Here is a 23,364-nt window from a genome sequence, read left to right on the forward strand (position 1 = left end):
CTCAACATTGAAATTTTTATCTCAGAATGAATATCATCAAGAAAGGAACAACAAACACTGTTGAGGATGCAGAAAAAAAATACTATTATGTTGTTGATGAGAATGTAAGTTAGTCTTACCACTGTAGAAGAAAGTATGAAAATTTGTCAAAAAACTAAAAATATAACTGACATTTGATCCTGTGATACAACTCTGGGAATTTATACAAAACATTTCAAATCAGGATAGAAAAATGATAACTGCATAACATGTACATTGCTGTATTATTCATGATAGCCAAGTAATGGAAACAGTCCAGAAGCCTTACACCTGATAAATGGATTAAGAAAAATACTCAGATGCACAGTAGAATTCTATTCCTCTGGAAGAATTATTTTAAAATAATTTTGTTATTCATCCATTAGAAAATAATTTCTGGGTCCTCTATTATGTTAAATTTTCTGCCTGCCTATCTTTATGCCAATACTATATTTACTATTTGCTTATTATTGTATTAAACTTGAAATCAAGATGTGACCAGGCATGTGCTAGTGGTTCATGCTAGCTGTTTAGGAGATCTGAGGATTGTGGTTCAAAGCCAGCTTGTGCAGGAAAGTCATGAGACTATTACTTCCAATTAACTGCCCCCCAAAAAGCTAGAAGTTAGAGCTGTGGATCAAGTGGTAGAGTGCTAACCTTGAGCACAAAAGCTCAGGGACAGTACCTAGGCTGAGATCTGAGGATTTGCAGTTTGAAGCCAGCCTAGGCAGGAAAGTCCATCATATGTGTCTCCGATTAATGAGACTCTTGCTTTCAGTTAGCACACAAAATGCTGGAAGTACAAGTATGGCTTTAGTGGTTGAATGTCATCCTTTAATACAAAAGCTAAGGGACAGTGCCCTCGCCTTTAGTTCAAGTCCTAGTATGGGCACAAAAAAGAAAAGTTATAATAACATCCTCTATAGCTGTGTGCTCTAAAATTTTTAGTGTTGTATTTTGCATTGAATTTTAATCTTGTGGTTTCATTATGTTAGATGACATTTATTTATTTTTTTAAATATTTTTTATTGTAATTAATAAAAGGGTTACATGATATTTGCCAGACAGAAGGTGCATTAATTCACATACATTGATACCCTTTCACATATCTTGGTCCCCATTACCCTCCCTCCCCTCGTCTTGGTTTTCCCCCCTTCCCTATCAAATTTCAAATAACCAAATACAAATAAATTCAATATATCAGATAACAGAGTGGGATACTGTAACAATATGAGATACCCAAGGGACAGCAAAGGAGATGAGAGATAATATAGTACATTAAGGACAATAATCATTCGTTATATGGCTTTTGTTTCAATATCCTGGAGGTCCTTTCAATTAGCTTCATACTATATGGCCTTATGTATCAACGTTTTGCTCTATTGCAGATCTCTGCTAGTAGAGCACAAGGTTTCTACTGATTATGACAAATGAGGGAAACCATTGAGCCTAAGTTCCTTTGAGTCTGGCTTACTTCACTTAATATGATCTTTTCTAAGTCTTTCCATTTCCTAACAAATGGGTCGATGTCGTTTTTTCTGACAGCAGCATAGAATTCCATTGTGTACAAATACCACAACTTGTTGATCCATTCATCAACTGAGGAACATCTAGGTTGGTTCGATATCTTTGCTATGGTGAATAGTGCTGCAATGAACATTGTTGTGCTAGTGGATTTAGTATGCCCTAGATTAGATGACATTTAAAAATCATTTTTTATATTCTGACTAGAAAGAAATTTAAAGAATTTTCTAGCTTTTTCACTGCTGACAACAGAACAGAATAAAGAAGGAAACCATTGGATTACAACTTGTAAGAGCCTTTGTTGCTTAATAATCAAACATTCATTTATTTTTGAATATTTAATGCCTACTAAATGCTAGGCATTTTTGCCAATTCCAGGATTCAGATGTAAATATGCCATGTTTAGGAGTTCCTATTTTCTAGGGAAACACATGAAAGCAAATATATCTTACTCAGTGTAATAGTAAAATATGTGCTTTAGCCAGCTGAAAGTATAGTATACTTGGTTGATAGAAATGGGGAGGTTTCCCATGGTAGCTTGCCCAGTGGCCACAAAGCATTGTATAAGAGTGAGTTAGGAGTTTTGCAGTTTCAAAAATGTCATCTTGTCATTGCCAACAATTAAATACACTTCCCCCTAACTTAGAAGTTGAAATACATCTGTCAAACATCTTTCATTTTATGATTTCCATTTATAATACCAATTGTTAGTTCCAGGGTTCCGCATGGTGGATTTGCTAATATCATGGGTGGAAGTGGATTGCAAAACTTTACCATTGCGGCTGTGCCATATACCCAAAATCTTTTACCAACTTCAAGCACATGGTAAGTTAATTTATTGAAGTAAATTATTTTTTTGTGAATTTTAAAAGATTAAGTTACTGTGTAACCTCAACTGTGATCACTCTAGAATTACACAGATATATTTTCCTCTTTTTTTTGATAGTGAAAATACTTAGGAAAAACCTTAACTATGTAAAATATAATTGAATAGGATTGTGTCAGTGAATAAATTGTCTTAAGTATCATTGAGTTACACTGTTACTTATTGGAAGATGGAAGGAACTTATTTTCTTCCTATATTTGCATTCTGAAAGAAACTGCAATGCAGCAGTTTTTTTTCTTATTTTTCAGTACTACTTTAAGGTTTTCCTATTTGAATGCAAATTTGAGAGTCATGTTAATTATGAGTAGCATTTTCGCTGCTAGGTAAAACAATGGAAATTTCATACATTTTTTTTTTTTTGCTTAATGGTGGTCTATTTTTCTTTTAAAGTATCAACATGCTCAAGTTACCTGAATACCCAAGTAAAGAAATACTCAAGGACAGACTTCTTGTCGCATTACATTGTGGCAGCTATGGTTACACAATGGCATAATGAAGTCTGGAAAACTCATCTGACTAGTGATGCGCAATTCAGAGTGGCAGAAGTAATTTAGGAAACTGTCAACAGAAATGCAGCCTAAATGCAACTGTAGGTAGGGCTGATGTTTCAAATTTATAAAAGACCAGGTTTTTATTTCTCTGTCTTCTCTTTTAATTTTTCTGTTTCTGATACAGTTAGAAAATACAAAAATCACAGTAGATTTTGTAAAATGCTAATTGAAAGTAAAACTATCTTTTCATCTTTCGGTAATCGTATTAAGGTTGCATTAAGGCAGAATTTGTTTCCACATTCCACCTCTGCTATGTAATGGTCTTATTAAAAGAGTATTTTTTGCTTTATTTTCCTATGTATTAAATTATATGGGGACATCTGGCGAATAATGTTCTACTGCATGTAAAGTACCATTTATATTTTGGAAAACTATTGTCTAGAATGATTGATTTAGATTGTATATAAAGTCACAAATATGTATTTTCCCACATATCTATATTGTAAGGATTTTTTTAGCTTTTTAGTATTTTGTTATATAATGTAAAATTCAGACTGATATAACTAATAGCTTATGAAATGACATGGAATTTATATATTAAAGCCTACTCTATTATATGAATTATCTGTATCAGTGGTCAATTTTCATATGTATATACTGTGGTCTCAAATTTGTCTTCTACGTTATTTTAGTTTATAATGAAAGTAAAATTAAAACGCAGTGCTTTTTATTGTTTTTTTTTTAACCACATTTCATTACATTTATCTGAGCTGTGATGACTCATTAGAAATAGTAATCTGATATGCTTACTATAATTTAAGTATATAATGTTTCAGTTCTTGAATCAGTTTTTTGTGCTTAAAATGTTATATTCAAGTGATACCTGCCTAATACACAATTTTGAGAGTTTGAAGTTTTGGATGATATGACAGGGGAAACATACTTAAGCAGCTGCAACGTAAGTAATTACAGTGTTCATGTCACAGAAGGTGTGAATGTCCATATATATAGAAGTGCTAATGGAAGCACTATTAGAACCTTGTTTCTGGAAACAAAAAGTAGAACATTCAGTGGCTTTATTTATAGAATGACCTATACAGTTTTTCTCATGTGAACATGTGTGTATGTTTGTCCAGTGACATTTGAAACATTTACATTGAAAATTGCAAAACAAGACCAAAAGATATAAAAATGTTTAACATATCATTTTGGGTCCTGTTACGTTACTTTTTAAAATATTAAAATATCTTTCAACAGATTGCATGAGAAAGTAGGAATACTTTCAAAACTATAGTCAGCTCTAAAACAGATTGGAATTCTTTATTTAGAATAACTGAAACTAATACTATTGTAAAATTCTGATTTTTGAAATTAAAGAAGAGCCCATTACCTTGGTGAATGACAAATTTACAATAAATCTGTAGTTTTGTAGATATTAATTGGTTTTTGTGATTCCAGAATTTGACCATTCTGGGAACTGTGACAGGTTCTGAGAACTCTTATTTGCCATCTGTGAAAACATATTTATGGACAGAAAATGGAAAAGATGTACAGAAACAATTGTATTGGTTACAGGTCAGATTTTCTATTTGAATATGGTTTCAATATTTGGTAAAGATTAACTGAAGCTAGTCTGCAGTACTGCCTAAGGCTTAGCTCTCTGTTACAGGAATGTAGTCCTAAATTAGGCTTTCGGCAATTTTGTTCTTGTTTTTTTTTTGCCAGTCCTGGGGCATGAATCAGGGCCTGAGCACTGTCCTTGGACACTTTTTGCTCAAGGCTAGTGCTCTACCACTTGAGCCACAACACCATTTCCAGCTTTTTCTGTGTGTGTGGTACTGAGAACTCAAACCCAGGGCTTTGTGCATGCTAGGTGAGCACTCTACCACTAGGTCATGCTCTTGGCCATTTCAGGGAATTTATGTACTAAGATATACTGCTGTTTGTTATATAGGGGTTTAGAAACAGAGGTTTCCTGTTTAACAATTTCTCCCTTTTTAATCAGCCTCTCAATCTTCACTAAAACTTTGAGCATTGTTACTTCTGTGATAGGTCATAAATGTACTTAGTGTCATGATGTCCCATCAGTTGAATAACTGTTGATGGTCTTACTGATCTAGTTGAAGTAGTCCTTAAAGCAATGTGTACTAGTTAGGAATACAATTTCAATGACTATCAGAATAATCCCAAAGACTGAAGATACTCATTAATTAGAGCCCCTGTGAACTAAATCAATCAACATCAAATCAGATTTTAGGCAGTATATATAGTTGAATGATTGAAATTTACTTAAACTTGTTATAGTCTGTATCTAGGGTGTGATGGTAGTGGTCGATATAGAATGGGCTCACATAAAGAGGTGTGTATTTTTTTTTTTTGCCAGTCCTGGGCTTGGGCTCAGGGTCTGAGCACTGTCCCTGGATTTTCTCAAGGCTAAGGCTCTACCTCTTGAGCCACAGCACCACTTCTGGCTTTTTGCTATGTATGTGGTACCGAGGAATCGAACCTGTGTCTTCATGCATGCTAGGCAAGCACTCTACCTCTAGGCCAAACTCCCGGCCCCAAGAGGTGTGTATTTATGTCTTTAGTGAATCAACACAAGCCATGCTAAGCTGGAGTTTTGAGAGGACATAAAAGGTAAGAGACTTTTTGGCCAGGAGTTTGGTCTAATGGTAGCGTGCTTGCCTAGCATGCATGAAAACCCAGGTTTCATTCCTCTATACCACATACACAGAGAAAAGCTGGAAGTGGTGCTGTGGCTCAAGGGTAGAGCTCTAGCCTTGAGAAAAGTCCAAGGACAACGCTCAGGCCCTGAGCTCAAGCCCCACAACTGGGGGGGGGGGGAAACAAAAAAAGGAAAGGTAAAAGACTTTTGGAGAACCAGACTTGTCATCTATTACTTGAGAGGCTGCAAACCAAGTGAGGTGCTTTGTAAATAGTCTATTTTCTTGAGAAATTTCTCAGTGTGTTTGGTGGCAGTTCCTTGAGAAACAAGAAGCTTAGCCACATCTTTCATTCAGATTTTCATAGTGGTAATACTCAGTTTTTGTGAATATCATACATAAGCCCTGCAAAATTACCTAAAGCTACATGATGTTTGATTTAGTTTTTCTTTTTCTCCTGTTACTACAGCCTTATACTTGCTAACAAAAATTACATCATAATCCAATTAAGTTTCCTTTTTTTCTGAGCAGAAACTGGTTTTATTTATCTGTTATTTTTTATTCTTTATTAATGAATTTATTAGCATTGATTTTTACATCATATTTCAAATGTCATGTTTAACAAACAAGTATTCAATAAGGGAATCTCTGTATATAATCACTGACACTTAGGTTTTAGAACATAATTAAAACTAAGCATTAATCTATGTATTAAAATATTATATCTATGGAGTATAGCCTGTCATAGATTTTTATGTCTATGTATTTATGTTTATATCTCCAAGACCATGTCCATAGCATTGGGTACCCAAATACTGAGTCATCACTTTTTGTGCTGTTTGGATCTACTCAATTAAGTTTCTTTTTAAAAATTATGCCATATTTATTGTATTGTATTGTATTGTATTCTGTTTTTTTCTTTGCCAGTCCTGGGCCTTGAACTCAGGATCTGAGCACTGTCCATGGGCTTTCTCAAGGCTAGAGCTTTACCACTTGAGCCACAGCACCATTTCTGGCTTTTTTCTTTGTATGTGGTACTGAGGAATCAAACCTGGGTCTTCGTGCATGCTAGGCAAGCACTCTACCACTAGGCCAAACTCTCGGTCCCTATAATCTACTTTTCATAGGATGACTTATTTGAACCCCTGAGAGATCTTGTTGGCCACAAAGTCCAATATTTTCCCTAATTTATGGATTTGTTTCTAATTGTATACTACTGATATTTCTTACTCCTTATTGTCCTCATTAGAAAATTACCTCAGTGAAAAAGCTTAGCATCTTTTTTTCTATCCTTTTTTAAAATTTTATTTATTTATTTTATTTATATATTATTTATATATTTATATTATTATTTAATTGTAATGTATAGAGGGATTACAGTTATATTCACCAGATAGTAGGTATATTACGTCTCATATTGATACTCCTTCTCATGTTTTTGTCCCCATTTCCCTCCCCCATACCCTTCCAATCATCTTGTTTTCCCCTTCTCTATTTCAAATAATCAAATAAATGTGTATACAATATACCAGGTAACAAAGTCAGATACAGTAACATTATGAGATTAACCAAAGGGCAACAAAAGAGAAGAGAAATATCATAGTACATTAAGAACAACAATCACACAAGATAAGGCTCTTGTTTCCATATCCTGGAAATCCTTTCATTTAGCTTCATCCTATATGACCTTATGTATCTAGGTTTTGCGCTATTGTAATACTCTGCTAGAAGAGTTCTAGATGTGTACTTTACAAATGAGGGAAACCATTGAGCCTATGTTCCTTTGGGTCTGGCTTACTTCACTTAATATGATTTTTTCCAAGTCTTTTCATTTCCTTACAAATGGGTTGATGTCATTCTTTCTGATGGCAGCATAGAATTCCATTGTGTATAAATACCACATCTTCTTGTTCTAATCATCTACGGAGGAACATCTGGGTTGGTTCAGGCCCTTTTTACTGTAGTTATTCTTCCTACAGCGTCTTGCATTTTTTCCCACTGGACTTACAGGCCTGAACTGCACCCAGCAGTTATCCTCTGATATATACATATATATTTCCAGTCCTAGGGCTTGAACTCAGGACTTGGACACTGTCCTGGGATATTGTTTATTCAAAGCTAGCACTCTGCCGCTTGAGCCACAGCTCCACGTTCAGCATTTTTTCTGTAAGTGCTACTAAGGGTTGAACCCAGGGCATTGTGCATGCTAGGCAAGCACTTTACTTGTAGGCCACAGTCCCAGCCCTCTTCTGTTTTTTTTTTTTTTTTTTTTTTTTTTTGCCAGTCCTGGGCTTGAGCTCAGGGCTTGAGCACTATCCTTGGACTTTCTCAAAGCTAGAGCTCTACCACTTGAGCCTCAGCACCACTTCCGGCTTTTTTCTATGTATGTGGTACTGAGGAATTGAACCTGGGCCTTTGTGCATGCTACTAGGCAAGCACTCCACCACTAGGCCAAACTCCCGACCCCTTCTATTAGTTTTGACTGTTCAAGATTTGCTTGTTCTTTTAATTGGTGGCTTATGAAAAGTTTCCTTTTCCTGCTGAAAATATACTTTGGCATAATGCATTAGAATCTTTTACCATTTAGTCTTAGGAGAGTGGGAAATGCATTAATGTTTTTTCATGTTCAGAATGTATCCCAGGGTATTGTGCATGCTAAGCAAGCGCTGTACCACTGGATATCCTCAGCCAACATAAATTCTTTTATTAGAGACATAAACCTTTGTCTATTTAGTAAAGAGTCAACTTAGGTTTTCTAAGGAAGGATGTCAATGTACAATATCTTTGACTAAGGCAATCTACTTAATTCCATTAGCTTTGCATAGATCTAATATATTTGTAATATTTAATGGTTTCCTAACTAGTGATAGGGTACCACTATCATTTGATATCTCTCCAAGAATTCCCCTGAGGAAGCAGCATCTGATTCATAGTCCTCCAACTAGTGTTAACTACCTAAGAGGTCTTAGTGGGAATTTTTGGAACTGATTTGAAAAGTATTTGTGGACTCTCCTCTGATAGCATCACTTCTTGATAGCACAGTTCCCTGTTTGCCTGCTCAGAGGGGCTTGCTGCACTTCCGATCATCTCAGTCTGTGTGAAAATTGTAGCCACTGTGACACCTAGGGCCACTTTACTTCCATTTCAGTCAACTAGATTTTATTCCCTCACACAAATCATTAGATTATTAGTTTATAGTTTAAATGCTTTTGGAACATTAGTTGTACAATATATTTTGAAGCATCAAGTATGCTTGAAATTGAACATTTTTATATAGATAATAAAAGTTAATGGCCTCTCATGATCTATGATCTGACAATACATCTGTTCTTTCTCGTTTTGAGATGATAAAATACCCAACTTAGCTTGTGGCCCAGTGGCAAAGAAGAAATATAGTCCTATAATCACTTTTCACTATCAGCTAATTAAATTATAGTTTCACAACAGCCTTACTATTTGACTGTTAATAAGTTTTGTTAAAGTCTTGTTTGTTTGTTTGTTTGATTGTGCAGGCCTTAGGCTTGAAATCTGGGTCTGGGCACAGCTTTTTTCCCAAGGCTAGTGCTCTATCACTTGAGCCTCAGCTTTTCTTTCTGCTTATGTTTTTTTTTTTTCCACCCCCCTTCACTTGGAGATAAGAGTCTTGAGTACTTTACTGCCTGGGCTGGCTTCAAAATGTGATCATGAGATCTCAGCTTCTTGAATAGCTAGAATTTCATGCTTGAGCACCTGGCTAAAAGCCTTTTTTTTTTTTTGCCAGTTCTGGGCTTGAACTCAGGGCCTGAGCACAGTCCTTGGACTTTCTCAAGGCTAGTGTTCTACCACTTGAGCCTCAGCACCACTTCCGACTTTTTTCTATATATGTGGTACTGGGGAATCGAGGAATCGAACTTGGGCCTTCCGTGCATGCTAGGCAAGCACTCTACCACTAGGCAAAACTCCCACTCTAAAAGTCTTTTATAATGCATACTAAGAGAACACAAGAAACAATAGAAACCTAGAGGACTAAGAATCAGAAAAACCCAGGTTTCAAACTGCAGTTAAGTATTCCTGAAACCTTGAGCCAGTCACTACTTAACCTATATCTCCTTTGTTAAAACCAAGAGCAGGATTAGAATCTCAAGTTGTACAAATGTGCAACAGGTAATCACTACGTAGACCTAACATTTGTCAAAGGCCAATCTAGCAGAAATCTGCCTAAAGTAATACCCAGATTTTGGGCTCCCCAAAGACCACCAAGGAGCCAAATCTGATGTAAGAGGACAAGAGTCTTTATTGCAAGCTCCCTGTACTCAACAACCAACACTGACACAGCGGGTCTGAGTTGAGAGTCCCAACTTCCTATTTTACAGGATTTTTATAGGGTTCTGGGAACTTTCCAAGTATAGTCACAAGTTTGAGCAAATCATAACACACTGTGGAAAAATCAAAGAACAATTTGTGCAGCGAGTGGCAGACAGGTATTTGGCTGGAAGTGATTGGTTAGCTCAAAGGGTTGACTGTTTTATGAATTGATTGGCTTTGCCAGGGGATACATGTGGTTCATGCTAGGGGATACACGCAGAACTGTAGGGCAGCTGGCCAGGATATCTTATCCTGGAGGCTTTAATCACTGGGAGTGGCTTTTGCACTGGAAGTTGTATGGAATTTACTATTTTCCTTGAAGCTGCTAGCTCTGCTGGTTTAGAATTGGGTCATAGTGACTCTCTGGTGGGGCCTGCTTAAAAATAACTTTTTACTGAAGTTGATGGAACTTCAAAATTAATTTAGTCTTCTCAGTAGCTTAAATCAACCATAAAATCAGGACTTCCCTTACTACTATTAACCATGAAAAAGGATGTTTATTGCCTAGCAGCTGTGGACATACATAGACAATGAAGCATGTCTCACACAAAAGAAAAAAAAACTATTGAAACAATACACTTTTATGTAGTGCCATAATTTTATTTTTTAAAATTTTATTGTCGGGATAATGTATAGAGGGGTTCCAGTTACATTCGTCAGGTAGCAGGCACATTACTTCTCACACATTGATACCCCTTCTCATGTTTTTGTCCCCGTTTCCCCCCCTACCCAATCATCTTGTTTTCTTCCCTTCCCTTCCCTATTTCAAATAAACAAATAGCAGGTAACAAAGTCAGATGCAGTAACAGCATGAGATTAACCATAAGGCCAAAAAAAGAGAGAAATAACAGTATATTAAAAACAACAATCATGCAAGATAAACCTCTTGTTTCCATATCCTAGAGTTCAATTAGTTTCATCCTATATGACCTTATGTACCAGAATTTTAAAATGGGCTAAATACCTAGTAATAAAGATAGCTGTTTAACATAATCTCTAATTGATGAAAAGATGTACTCCCAAAGCGTCTGTCCAGTTTTTGGAACTCTTGAAAACGGAGAGTAAGCATCTAGTTTAATTCATAAGAATGTGGTAGAACTGTGCAGTTCTCCATGCTCAAGATCTTGGCCCAACAAACAAGGCTTGTATCATACAGAAGGTAAGTTTCCTCCCTGTTTCTAACAAGAAGATTGGTAGTTATCAATTATTAAACGAAATTACCTTTTTCACATCCCTTTATCTCCTTTTCTATCCCAGTTTACACTGGAGAATGACATCCAGCCCTAAGAGCTGCTGTAGTAATTCTGTCCTTTCCTAGCACTAAAAGGCTCAAGGTTCAAAGAACCCTTTCTAAGACCTTTATGCAGTAACTCCTGACCAAGGAAAACCTGCACAAAATAATCTAGATAACATACCACTCTCAGAAAATAGGCATACTTTTAAGACTAGCTGCCATTTATAACAGAAAGATGTTGGAAATCTAAATGTTACATTTAAAGACAAGGTCAAGAAAGTGATGACAGACTGTTTTGCCACCATAAATGACATAACACTACAAAATGTTTATCAATAAGTTTTAATGTCATGAGTGATGTTTGCAATGCTAAGGAAATAAGGCAAGAAATACAAGATTCTAAAAAAATACTATGGGGTGGGAATGATTGACTAGTTCTGGTTAAATACTTTCTTAAACATATTCATAGCCTTGAGTTTATTCAGTCCTAAACATCACACACCCTCTTCCTCTTTCTCTCACCCCTTATCTCAAAAAACAAGATACAAGTCTTAATTCAAACAAGATTCTAATTGACAGAATTTTAGAAAACTGAAAATAATGTAATTATCAGGCAATATGGAAATAGAGCATTGTGTATGAGGAGGCATTTTCTTTTCGTTTTTCCCCCATGGGTCATGCATGGGGCTTGAACTCAGCCTGGATGCTATCCCTGAGCTCTTCAGCTCATGGCCCTACCCTTGTGTCTGAGTGTTGACCCTGAGCTCTTCAGCTTGATGCTATGGCCCTACCCTTGAACCAAGCCCACTTTCCAGTTTCTTGAGGTTAATTGGAGATAAGAGTCTCAGGTTCTTTTGTTCCCCAGGCTGGCTTTAAACCTTGATCCTCAGATCTCAGCCTCCTGAGTAGCTAGGATTACAGCACTGAGCCACCACACCCAGTAAGGAGACATTTTCTTTGACTGTTTGCAAGAGACTGTAAATTGTTTTAAATTTACTATATTAACTGATTAAACTTTAAAACTTTTACTGTTATATTTCATATAATCAATAAAAAATTCTGATACTTCTGGATTAAAAATACTAGGTTATTTAATATATCCATATGTATGTTACAGTTTCTGAAATATAGAAATATAACAGCAGCCTACAATTTTAGGGAAACCTGATTTTTTTAAAAAAAGGTGTATGATGACAAAGTCCATGACATCTAACTTTCCCGTATAAAAAATCTGTATCTTGGGCATCATGGCGCATGCCTGAAATCCTAGCTACTCAGGAGGCTGAAATCTAAGAATCACAGTTCAAGCCAGCCCAGGCACTAAAGGCTGTGAGACTCATCTCCAGTTAAACACTAGCAAACAGGAACTGGGGCTGTGGCTCAAGAGTAGGGTAGTAGCCTTGAGCTAAAGAGCTCAGGGATAGCGCCAAGGCCCTGAGTTCAAGCCCCATGACCCACCAAAAAAAAAAATCTGTACTTCTCTCCAGAAAATTTCCTTGTACATAATTCAAAATATATTACATTTTATAGATTTATACATATTTATATGTATATACATGTTACAGCATTTTCCACATAGTTTTATTTTTCTACTTAACAAATGGTCTATCCTCAACTGTTTTTAAAACAACACACTACAATATTGAGATACATTTATGAAAAGTCTTTTCAATACTTCATAGAGGCACTGAGCGATTAACTCAAGGTCACACATTAGGAGCAGAGCTTTTATCCTCATAAAACCATTGTACTAGACTGTTTTTTTAAATCATCAATAAATATGATTGTGTTATCTGTAGTAAAAGACAAATATTTAAAAGAGAAGCTTATTCCCTTTAGATAATTGTGTCTTATGATACTTGAGCGCTACAAATAGGAAATATATGCAATTGCTAAAACTTGGAAAAAATATCAGGTTCTCAGTAAAACAACAAACCTCTAGTATGAAGAATGGAGATTAATAACTTTCAATAATAACCTTAAATATAAGCAATCTTAGCTATTTAATTAAAAGTCTGAAGTATAAACCAGACCAGCTACTAATTGTCTGCAAGAAATACACCTCACAGGCAAAATAGGAAGACTGAATAGCAAAGAATGGAAAGTGCAATGCCAAGCAGTTGGAATCCAAAAGCAAGCAGAAGTAGCTAAATTTATATCTGACAAAACTGACTTTAAGCAAATTATCTGGTATCCAGAAGGGATGCAGGTCATTGCATACTTATAAGGTGAACAAACAGAAAGGTTTAAGAATTATAGCCAGATGTGATGACTCATACTTGTATTGCAAGCTAGATGAAATGATGAAATGTTGAAATGGGAAAGATTTTGTTCTAGTCCAGATGGTCTAGAAGTTCAGGAGATCCCCAGCTCAACCACTAAAAGTTTTGGTGCAGTGGTGACATCCTAGCTATGCAGATTGCATAAACAGGATCCCGATCCAGCCTGTGATAAGTAAATATGAGCATAAATGTGAGAACCTATTCAAAAAATAAAGCAAAAAGAGATGGGGTATGATTCAAATCCTAGTACAATAATAACAACAAAGAAAAGAATGAAAGCCTATAAGTATTGTGAATATATCTACTGCATATGAGCATACTTAATTTCATAAAATAGATGCTGCCGACCGTAATCTGGTAGGTACATATGCAGTAAGAGAGACTTCACTGTCAATATTTCATCCAGATCCCCCATTTCCCTAAAAGTGAACAAAGAAACTATAGAGTTTAACGGTGGTACTGACCAAATGGACTTATCAAACATATACAGAATATTCTGTTTAATAGTTGTAGCATACACATTTTTTTTGTCAGTTGTGGGGCTTGAACTCTGGGCATGGGTGTTGTCCCTGAGCTCTTCAGCTCGAGGCCACTGCGTTCTAGTGGTTAATTGGAGATGAGTCTCACAGACTTTAGTGCCTGGGCTTGCTTTGAAATGTATGCGATCCTCAGATTTCAGCCTCCTGAGTAGCGAGGATTTATAGGCATGAGCCACTGCACCTGGTTTGTAACATGCATAGTACTTTCTTTAAAATGGAACACTTATGCTAGATAGGAAGTTTTAACCAAACACACACACACACACACACACACACACACACACACACACACACACCACACACACGGAAATCTCTGATCAGATTATGATGGAATAAAACTAGAAATCAGCAGCAAGAGAAACTATTGAAACTATACAACACATGGAAATTGAAAACAACACTTTTGAATGATCTATGTATCATTGAGAAATTGGTGAAAAATTAAATTCCTAGAGTTAAGGATATGAAAATGCCATTTACCAAAACCTTTGTGATACAATGAAGTTCTAAGAGGGAGATTCATAATTATTAGTACCTGCATTTAAAAAAAAAAGCAGAGAAATCTCAACACAATGATTCAGCTCAAACTCTTAGAAAAAAACTAAAAGAATTAAACAAAAGAAATAAGATGAGGACAGAAATTAGTAAATGGAGACAGAACAATAAACGAATCAATGAAGTAAACAAATCTAAACTGCTACCACGAGACAGTAATAAAGACTGTTCCCCAAGAGAAAAGCCTAGTACTGGAGTTGCTACTGAATCCAGCAGAATGCTAAAGAATTAACACCACTGCTCTTCAATGTATTTCATAAAAATAGAAAAGTCAGAATACTTCTGAACTCAGTCCATAAAGCCAGTATTTGCCTAATACTTTGTTCTTTGAACTGAATCCATTAGTTCCCTTAAAGTCATCCTTCAAATTGTTTTCTCCACACTTGTATCTTTTAGCCTTCCTGTTTTGCTATGTACTCACTAACATGTAAACCCACTAAATTAAATTACAGTGTACACTTGAATCGCTCTGCTTTGGTGTTCGGTAGTATTGTAGACTTTGTTTTCATACTGAGTTAAAAATAGTTCCCTATTCTTTTCTTTTTGTCACTTGTGGGAAATTTATATTCTTCGAATGTAGTAAAGAAAATTGTATCTGAAAAGAAAAAGTCACTGTAAAAGAACACTTGGTCCCTCATTTAGGGAGATTTGTTTTGCCCTACCCCAGGTAGATTCATCTTACCAGTCCTGTCACACTGTCTACATTTTCTTTTTTTCTTTTTTTTTTCTTTTTTATTGTAATTAGTAAAAGGGTTACATGATATTTGCCAGATAGAAGGTGCGTTAATTCACATACATTGATACCTTTTCACATGTCTTGGTACCCGTTTCCCTCCCCCCCCACACCCCCCACCCGTCTTGGTTTTCCCCCCTTCCCTATCAAATTTCAAATATCCAAATACAAATAAATTCAATATATTAGATAACAAAGTGAGATACTATACCAATATGAGATAACAAGGGACAGCAAAGGAGATGAGAGACAACATAGTACATTAAGGACAACAATCATTCATTATATGGCTTTTGTTTCACTATCCTGGAGGTCCTTTTAATTAGCTTCACATTATATGTCCTTATGTATCAAGATTTTGCTCTATTGCAAATCTCTGCTAGTAGAGCCCAAGGTTTCTACTGATTATGACGAATGAGGGAAACCATTGAGCCTAAGTTCCTTTGAGTCTGGCTTACTTCACTTAATATGATTTTTTCTAAGTCTTTCCATTTCCTAACAAATGGGGCGATATCATTCTTTCTGACAGCAGCATAGAATTCCATTGTGTACAAATACCACAACTTGTTGATCCACTCATCAACTGAGGGACATCTAGGTTGGTTCCATATCTTTGCTATGGTGAATAGTGCTGCAATGAACATTGTTGTGCTAGTGGGTTTAGTATGTCCTTGTTTCTGGATGGTTGGGTAAATGCCAAGTAGTGGAATTGCTGGGTCATAGGGGAGTTCTATGTTTAGCCTTTTGAGGCACTGCCACACTGCTTTCCATAGTGGTTGGACGAGTTTGCACTCCCACCAACAGTGTAGTAGTGATCCCTCCTGGCCACATCCCCTCCAGCATCTGTTGTCATTCGTTTTCCTGATCCTGGCCATTCTAGCTGGAGTGAGGTGGAATCTTAGAGTTGTTTTGGTTTGCATTTCTTTTATGACCAGAGATGTTGAGCATTTCTTCATGTGTCTATAGGCCATTTTTGTTTCTTCTTCAGAGAAGACTCTCTTTAAGTCTTTGGCCCATTTTTTAATGGGATGGTTGTTACTTTGGAGGTTAGTTTTGGAGTGATTCAATTTTTTGAGTTGTTGATATATTTTAGATATGAGGCCTTTGTCCGTTGTTTGGTTGGTGAAGATCTTCTCCCACTCTGTAGGCTTCCTGATTAGTTTATTAGCTATGTCCTTTGCCATACAAAAGCTCTGCAGTTTAATGCAGTCCCACTTATCCAGCCTTTCTCTGATTTGTTGTGATTCTTGGTCCTTATTAAGAAAGTTTTGACCTGTGCCAAGGAGGCCTAGTGTATCTCCTATTCCTTCTTGTAAAGTTTTCAGTGTGTCAGCTTTTACCTCCAGGTCTTTGATCCATTTGGAGTTAATTCTAGTGCAAGGTGACAAAGAAGGATCCAGCTTTAGTTTTCTGCAGGTGCTTAACCAGTTCTGCCAGCACAACTTGTTGAAGAGGCTGTCTTTCTTCCATTCTATTTTTTTGGCTCCCTTGTCAAAGATTAGGTGGCCATAGGTCTTTGGTTTAATATCTGGGTCCTCAGTTCTATTCCATTGGTCTTCAGGCCTGTTCCTGTGCCAGTACCAAGCTGTTTTGAGGATTATAGCTCTGTAATAGAGTCTAAAGTTTGGAATTGAAATTCCTCCAGCGCTGTTCTTTCTGCTAAGAAGTGTTTTTGCTATACGGGGTCTTTTATTATTCCATATGAAATTTTGGATTGCCTCTTCTATTTCTTTAAAGAATGACATTGGTATGTTGATGGGTATTGCATTGAATTTGTAGATAGCTCTTGGCAAGATTGTCATTTTCACAATGTTGATTCTTCCAATCCAGGAGCATGGGAGGTTTTTCCATTTCTTTAGTTCTGCTTTAATTTCCTTTTTTAGGGTTTTGGAGTTTTCGTCAAAAAGGTCCTTTACATTCTTAGTTAAGCTAATTCCTAGATACTTTATTTTCTTTGAGGCTATTGTGAAAGGAGTTTCTTTCCTGATTATTGCCTCGTTCCTCTCACTGTTGGCATAAAGGAAGGCAGTTGATTTTTGAGGGTTGATTTTATAGCCTGCTACTCTTCCAAAGCTTTGGATCAGCTCAAGGAGCTTGGGAGTAGAGTCTATAGGATTCTTTAAATACAGAATCATGTCATCTGCAAAGAGGGATAGTTTTATTTCCTCTTTCCCTACTTGGATCCCCTTTATGCTTGCTTCTTGCCTTATTGCACTGGCTAGGAATTCTAGTACTATGTTAAAGAGTAGTGGAGAGAGTGGGCATCCTTGTCTCGTTCCTGATTTTAGAGGGAATGGCTTTAGATTTTCACCATTAAGTGTAATACTAGCAGTAGGTTTCTCATACACAGCCTTTATTACATTGAGGAATGTTCCATGGATTCCTAGTTTCTCCAGAGCTTTTAACATGAAGGGGTGTTGGATCTTGTCAAATGCCTTTTCCGCATCTATTGAGACAATCATGTGATTTTTGTCTTTGCTCCTGTTGATGCGCCATCTTCCTTCCCCCTCTGTCTACATTTTCTTATCCAAAGTTTTACAATTTTATGTGGAAGCAGAGAGATCCCAGAGGCAATAGTCCACTCCACTAGGTTCTCAGTGCTGCTAAGCTCTCTTATCCTTCACCTGCTGTCTTAGAATACCTAAACCTGGGTGATTTATAAAGAATGGAATTATATGTCTTTCAGTTCTTTAGGCTGGCAAGTCCAGATCAAATCACTGTCCAGTGTGATGTCTGGTAAGAGGCCTGGCCTCAGCTTCTAAGGTTGGGCTTTGAACATTGCATTTTACAGAGAATGTGAATGCTATTCTTAGTATGGCAGAAAAGTGGAAGGAGATGTTTTTGTTGGTTTTGGTTTTGGCTTTGCTAGGGGTTTTTAATCCATAGTACCTAGTGATATTGCTATTAGAACAAATGCTTAAATAACCCAATTTAAAGAACTAAGAAGGCCACAAACTTTGAAACTTAAGATTTTTAGATTTGACTACCAGTTGTGTGACTGGAAAGTGCTCATTTGGTACAGGTCTTATAAAGAGGTTGGAAATCTTTACTCAAATGACGGGAAGGTAGTTTTAAGGGACAGTAATAATCTTTTATGTCGATTTATACATGAGGGAAGGTGCAATATGATCCCTTGTTACTGTAACACCATCAAACATGAACTGACATTGCCACACACAACAGTGTGCTTCTTTACTGGACGCAGTGCTGTTATCATTAACTTATGCACGAGAGGCTAGAGTGTATATGTCAACATAGAGTTCAGCTGTATCTGCTTATTCTTGTAAGTACTTGTGACATGTCATGTCAAGAGTTCAGAGGCTGAGTTTCACATAGGGCAGTGTGATTCATCGGGATTATTAGGATCCTCCTGGAATAACTTCCTTGAGTTGATTGCCTTTGACAGATCAGTTTGCTTAGATTAAAAAGCAATTGCTGCTGTCTAGTCAAATTTAAACACTTTGGCTGGAAGAAGCTGAACTCTCTTTCCAGTCTATAGAAACACCTTGATGTGAAAATCATCACATCGAATGTAGTGAAGAGCAAACTGAGTTGGCAAGACTCTGGGATTTGGTTTTGTAATAACAAGAGAGAGCATAAATGTCAAGTCAAAATGAGCTCCGACATATTTGTGATGAAAGTACATAGTCATGTTTGAGGAACTACTTTGTTCTTTATTGATAAATTATTGACCACTATTAAAATTGGGATAGAAGATATTTGTTTTCTGGGTTACATAATGAAAATATTTGAGGATAGACTAATCCCGTCTTTGTCCTTTGTGAATGGATGCACAAATTTAATAGAAGAGACAATAGCACCAAGGAAACTGAAAAGGGATGTTAAAATCCTGCTTCTCTTTAGAAAGAAAGAATGAAACATCTGATTGAAGTGAAGATTAAGACTACCTGAAATTACCATTTCCAGCTTGCATAAGCTATAGATCACACAGAAGCTGAGAAGATAAGAAGCTGACATACCACACGTGTGGGACCCTTAGCAAGTAATACAGTTTTTGAAACTAGTAGGACAAAGAGGAAGGACTCACATCTTTCCTTTGGTCACATCTTCATTTTAAATTTAGGTGCTTTCATCTTTTTGAATCTAGAGGCTGACTGGGATGTTTCAAGTGGAGAAGAGTGACTTTTATGATCCAATGTTAGCATGTTTGCCTAGCACATTTGAAGCCTTGGGTTCAATCCCCAACCATCAATTGAAGCAATTTTCAGTGTCAGTGTGTGTTTCTTTGTGGTGTCTTTGCTTCATTTTGTGTGGCCCAAGTAACTCAAACCCTGTCATTTTTTTTTTTTGCCAGTCCTGGGCTTGGGCTCAGGGCTTGAGCACTGTCCTTGGAGTTTCTCAAGGCTAGCACTCTACCACTTGAGCCTCAGCACCACTTCCGGCTTTTTGCTCTGTATGTGGGGTACCGAGGAATCGAACCTGGGTCTTCATGCATGCTAGGCAAGCACTCTACCACTAGTCCAAACTCCCGGCCCCAAACCCTGTCATTTTTAATGTGGACAATTCAGGAATTCATTTTAGAGGTAGTCTGTATTTCATACTTAGGAATTCTTCCTTTGTAGATATTATTTGAATTGAAAGTTTGCAACAAATTTGTCACAGTCACATTTAGATATACACAATTTGTTCCTAGAAGAAATTTGAAGAGTACTATCTCAAGAACTAATCAGCAGCCACTTATGTCAGTTGTTGTCAGAATGCTGTCTAGTATGACTGGATCTCCAAGTGAAAAAAAAAAAAGCCAAACCAATGAGCAAAGACAAACTTAGATATTTGTGGGAAATTTCCAAAATTGTAAATGATCACAATGAATTCAAACCTCCTGAAATTCTGTTAGGGTTAAGAATTATATTTTTTGGTTTATTTGTATCCTGCTTTGTCTCAGCATCCTGTGTCTCAGCATCCTGTGGCTTCGTGATTGATGTTGCTTAAGAGTTTAGTTGCAAGAATTCTAGGAAACTCTAGATCTTATTAGATCTAAAGAGCAACAAGCAAGAAGTTATTATCATAGGCCATTTGATACAAATATTGGCTACTCAGAACCAGATGAGTCTTGAGAAATGATGTAAGTGAACTTTCTTAGAAGCTTAATCTTTTACGCTTGATGAACCAATCATTTATAAAGTTGTACCTTCAAAGACTTTGTTTTAGCTCTGGGAATTCTACTAGCTAGAAATTGAAGAAATACTTTAAAATCAAGCATATATTCTATACAACCCAAGTTTTATGGATTAGTACCTTCCAGAAATAAGGTTCTTATTAAGAAACATCTTAGGTAATTTGGCCTTCAAGTAGAATGGGCTTGGAAGCTGCCCACAGAGAGTGCAAAGCTCTAGTTGGAAGTGGCTAAAAACATTCACATTTTAGAAATTGAAAATGGGTACTTTTTTCCCCCAATAGAGATAACATCTCTTGTGATCTTTTTCTCTTTTCCCTTGGCTACTCTCAGGATTTTATTCCTTTGTTTAAAAAAAAAAAGTCGGTCAAGCCTTTTGCTCTGTGAAGTATTTTGAGCTCTTTATAGGTCTCTTCCATAGTAGTCAGTTTCCTGATAGTTTTCTTACTTAAGATTTCCTTCCTGAGGAAGCTGTGTCACAGAGGAAGAAAGAAGCTTCTGACCACATCCTGACGTTGTCTCTGTGGTTAAGCACATCCTTTTTTAGATCTTAGGAAAAGGCAAGGTGAGGTCTTCTCCTAATACTTGTAGATATTTAAAACAAGTAAGGAAGACCTTTCATCCAATACAAGTAGATATATAAATATATTTTTCTAAGGCAGGAGATCCAGGGGGACCAGCTAATGGTTAAAACAAACAAACAAACAAACAAAAACATTCAGCCTGGAAGATGGCTAATACTGGAGAATGTCAGTAAATGCTACTTAGGAATCTTTCACTCAAAGATGGAGTGAATTTAGTCCCTTGTTTATGAGTTCTCTTTTAGAGCCCACTTAGGTAATATAGATTTTCTTGTAGTAAACTACAATTGAGTCGTGTATTTTTACAAACTAGTAGATAGCTATGAGATGCTCTCGAAAATCAGCCATTAGCAAGTAGTCTTCATGTATAAAGCAACATGTAGGCAGATGGACTCAGCTTAAAACTGGGATTTGTCTGAACAATCCCAATTTCAGAATCACAAATGAATTCCGTGTGGAAGCCCACCAAACCTTTAGGCATTGAATAGAGCATGGTATAAATGCTTGATGTGTGCATCATACTTGATGAGAAGGCTGGCCTTTCCAATAAAAACTGAGTCCAGAGGCTAGACATCTGGTGTTGTTGACAACACAGAACGCATTGTCAAATTGCAGCATATAGAAAAATAATGACTGTCATTCCCTTTTGTCGCCGCTTCTCCCAGGCAGACACATCCTTGTCTGCTATATCAAAATTATGTTAAGCAATAATAATTCAAAAAAAGAGAAACCTCACAGTTGTCCAAACTTATCATTCTTGGTTGGCTGCTCTTACGGAATGTGATTATGGTTTTTCTTCTTCTTCTTCTGAAAGGCACTTATTCCATTCAGTTTGCTTTCCAGTTTGGATGAATATTTATTTACTATTTGAAGATCATCTTCTTTATAATTACCTATCAGATTCTTATTTTACTTTTGTAAACATGACTACCTTTGTTTCAAATAGCTGATATTCCTTTCACCCCCACAGATATCCTTATGGTGCTTTACTGTAAGGATAGAAAGTGTGGCAGTGGTTTATGTCTACAATCATAATTCCAAATCTGAAGTGTTTCCATTATGAAATTAAAGGGAACGCAAGTTGATCCATAGCTTGCCTCTTTAGGCCAAGAACTATACATAAGAGGAAGGGAATTTATGCCTAGACATTGTTTTCCACTGATTCCTTTGTATATTTGACAAATTCTGCTTACTTTTGAGTCATCCTGGCATATTGGAAGTATTAACAATGTGTTCTCAAAGCTTTTGATATTGATTCACAGTGAAATAGCTTTCATTCAATGTTTCTTTCCATATGGGAAGTTGCTTTTTGTGCTAGTACTGGACCTTGAACAGAGAACCTAGGCAGGATCCCTTAGATTTTATTTTTATTTTTTTTTTATTTTGCTTAAGGCTATTACTTTACTTCTTGAACAACAGCTCCATTTTTGGCTTTTTTGGAAGTAAGTTGGAGCTAAGAGTCTCACAAACTTTTCTGCCTTGGCTGGCTTGGAACTGCCTTCCTCATATCTCAACCTCCTGAGTAACTAGGATTACAGGTGTGAGCCATTGGCACCTGGAAGTATGGAAAAATTTAAATGGACATGTGGGGGATCATGCTTTTAATAGTACTTTTGAAGAGTCTTTTCCCAAACTGCTAATGCAAAAGAGAACCAACGCCTATGTTAAAGGAGAGGAGTACAAAGCAATTTATATCAATATAAAAAACCCCAACAAGTAAATTTTATTGAAGTCACTCTACAGCTCACTAGCAATATTTAAAGGGTTCTTCTGGAGACTGCCATTGAGCTGAAATGTCCTGACCTCACTATGAGTGGATCTCTGCTCATAAATGATAGTTCTCTGTTTCTTGTGGTTCTCTGTTTTTGCTCTTTCATAATTTCTTTCTGTAAATTAATCTCCTCTGAAGTGCTCATAAACAGTATCTGCTTCCATTTCCTGAGTAGAACCACATTTGAGCATTTTGTAGAGTAAGCATATGCACTAAGAATCAATATGTGTTTTATTAGCAGCAAGAGACTCATTGGATTGATTTTTTTCTTTTTACCTTTATGGGCAATTGCTATAAAAAGGTAAATTAAAAAGTTAACCATCTGCTACCATACTTTTCATTTAAAATCTTTTATTTGATTACTATTTCCAGGTAATCAATGCTTTCTATTTTGCTATTATGCCGGCTAGCAAATGGAGGTGGTTTTAATTTATAGCTTTTATTTATCTAACAGTATTGTCAGAGTCACAATCTTTATGCATCCTATTAGTAGTCTGGAAAATATTTCTTACTACATTGAAACAGAACAAAATTCAATTTAGAAATATAATTTCCTGCCATGGAGACACTTGATAACAGGGGGAAGATTAATGGAGCCCAGTGACA

At 36.4% G+C, this 23,364-nt stretch overlaps 1 protein-coding gene across 2 annotated transcripts in view; it reads left to right on the plus strand.

The window, feature by feature from the left end:
• Hace1 (HECT domain and ankyrin repeat containing E3 ubiquitin protein ligase 1) overlaps positions 1 to 3,575 on the plus strand; it is a 58,425-nt gene extending 54,850 nt beyond the window's left edge. Inside the window, exons 23-24 of one of the 2 annotated variants that reach the window (XM_090338371.1) lie at positions 2,254 to 2,367; positions 2,819 to 3,575. In XM_090338371.1, coding sequence (XP_090194497.1) covers positions 2,254 to 2,367; positions 2,819 to 2,921 — 217 coding nt within the window. In that variant the 3' untranslated portion in view covers positions 2,922 to 3,575. The remainder of the gene's footprint in view (positions 1 to 2,253; positions 2,368 to 2,818) is intronic. The other variant, XM_090338372.1, reaches the window with a different exon arrangement.
• Positions 3,576 to 23,364: the final 19,789 nt, after the last annotated feature.

The sequence above is a fragment of the Megascapheus bottae genome, chromosome 8 (genome assembly GCF_031878675.1).
Source record: "Megascapheus bottae isolate mThoBot1 chromosome 8, mThoBot2.hap1, whole genome shotgun sequence".
NCBI lineage: Eukaryota > Metazoa > Chordata > Mammalia > Rodentia > Geomyidae > Megascapheus > Megascapheus bottae.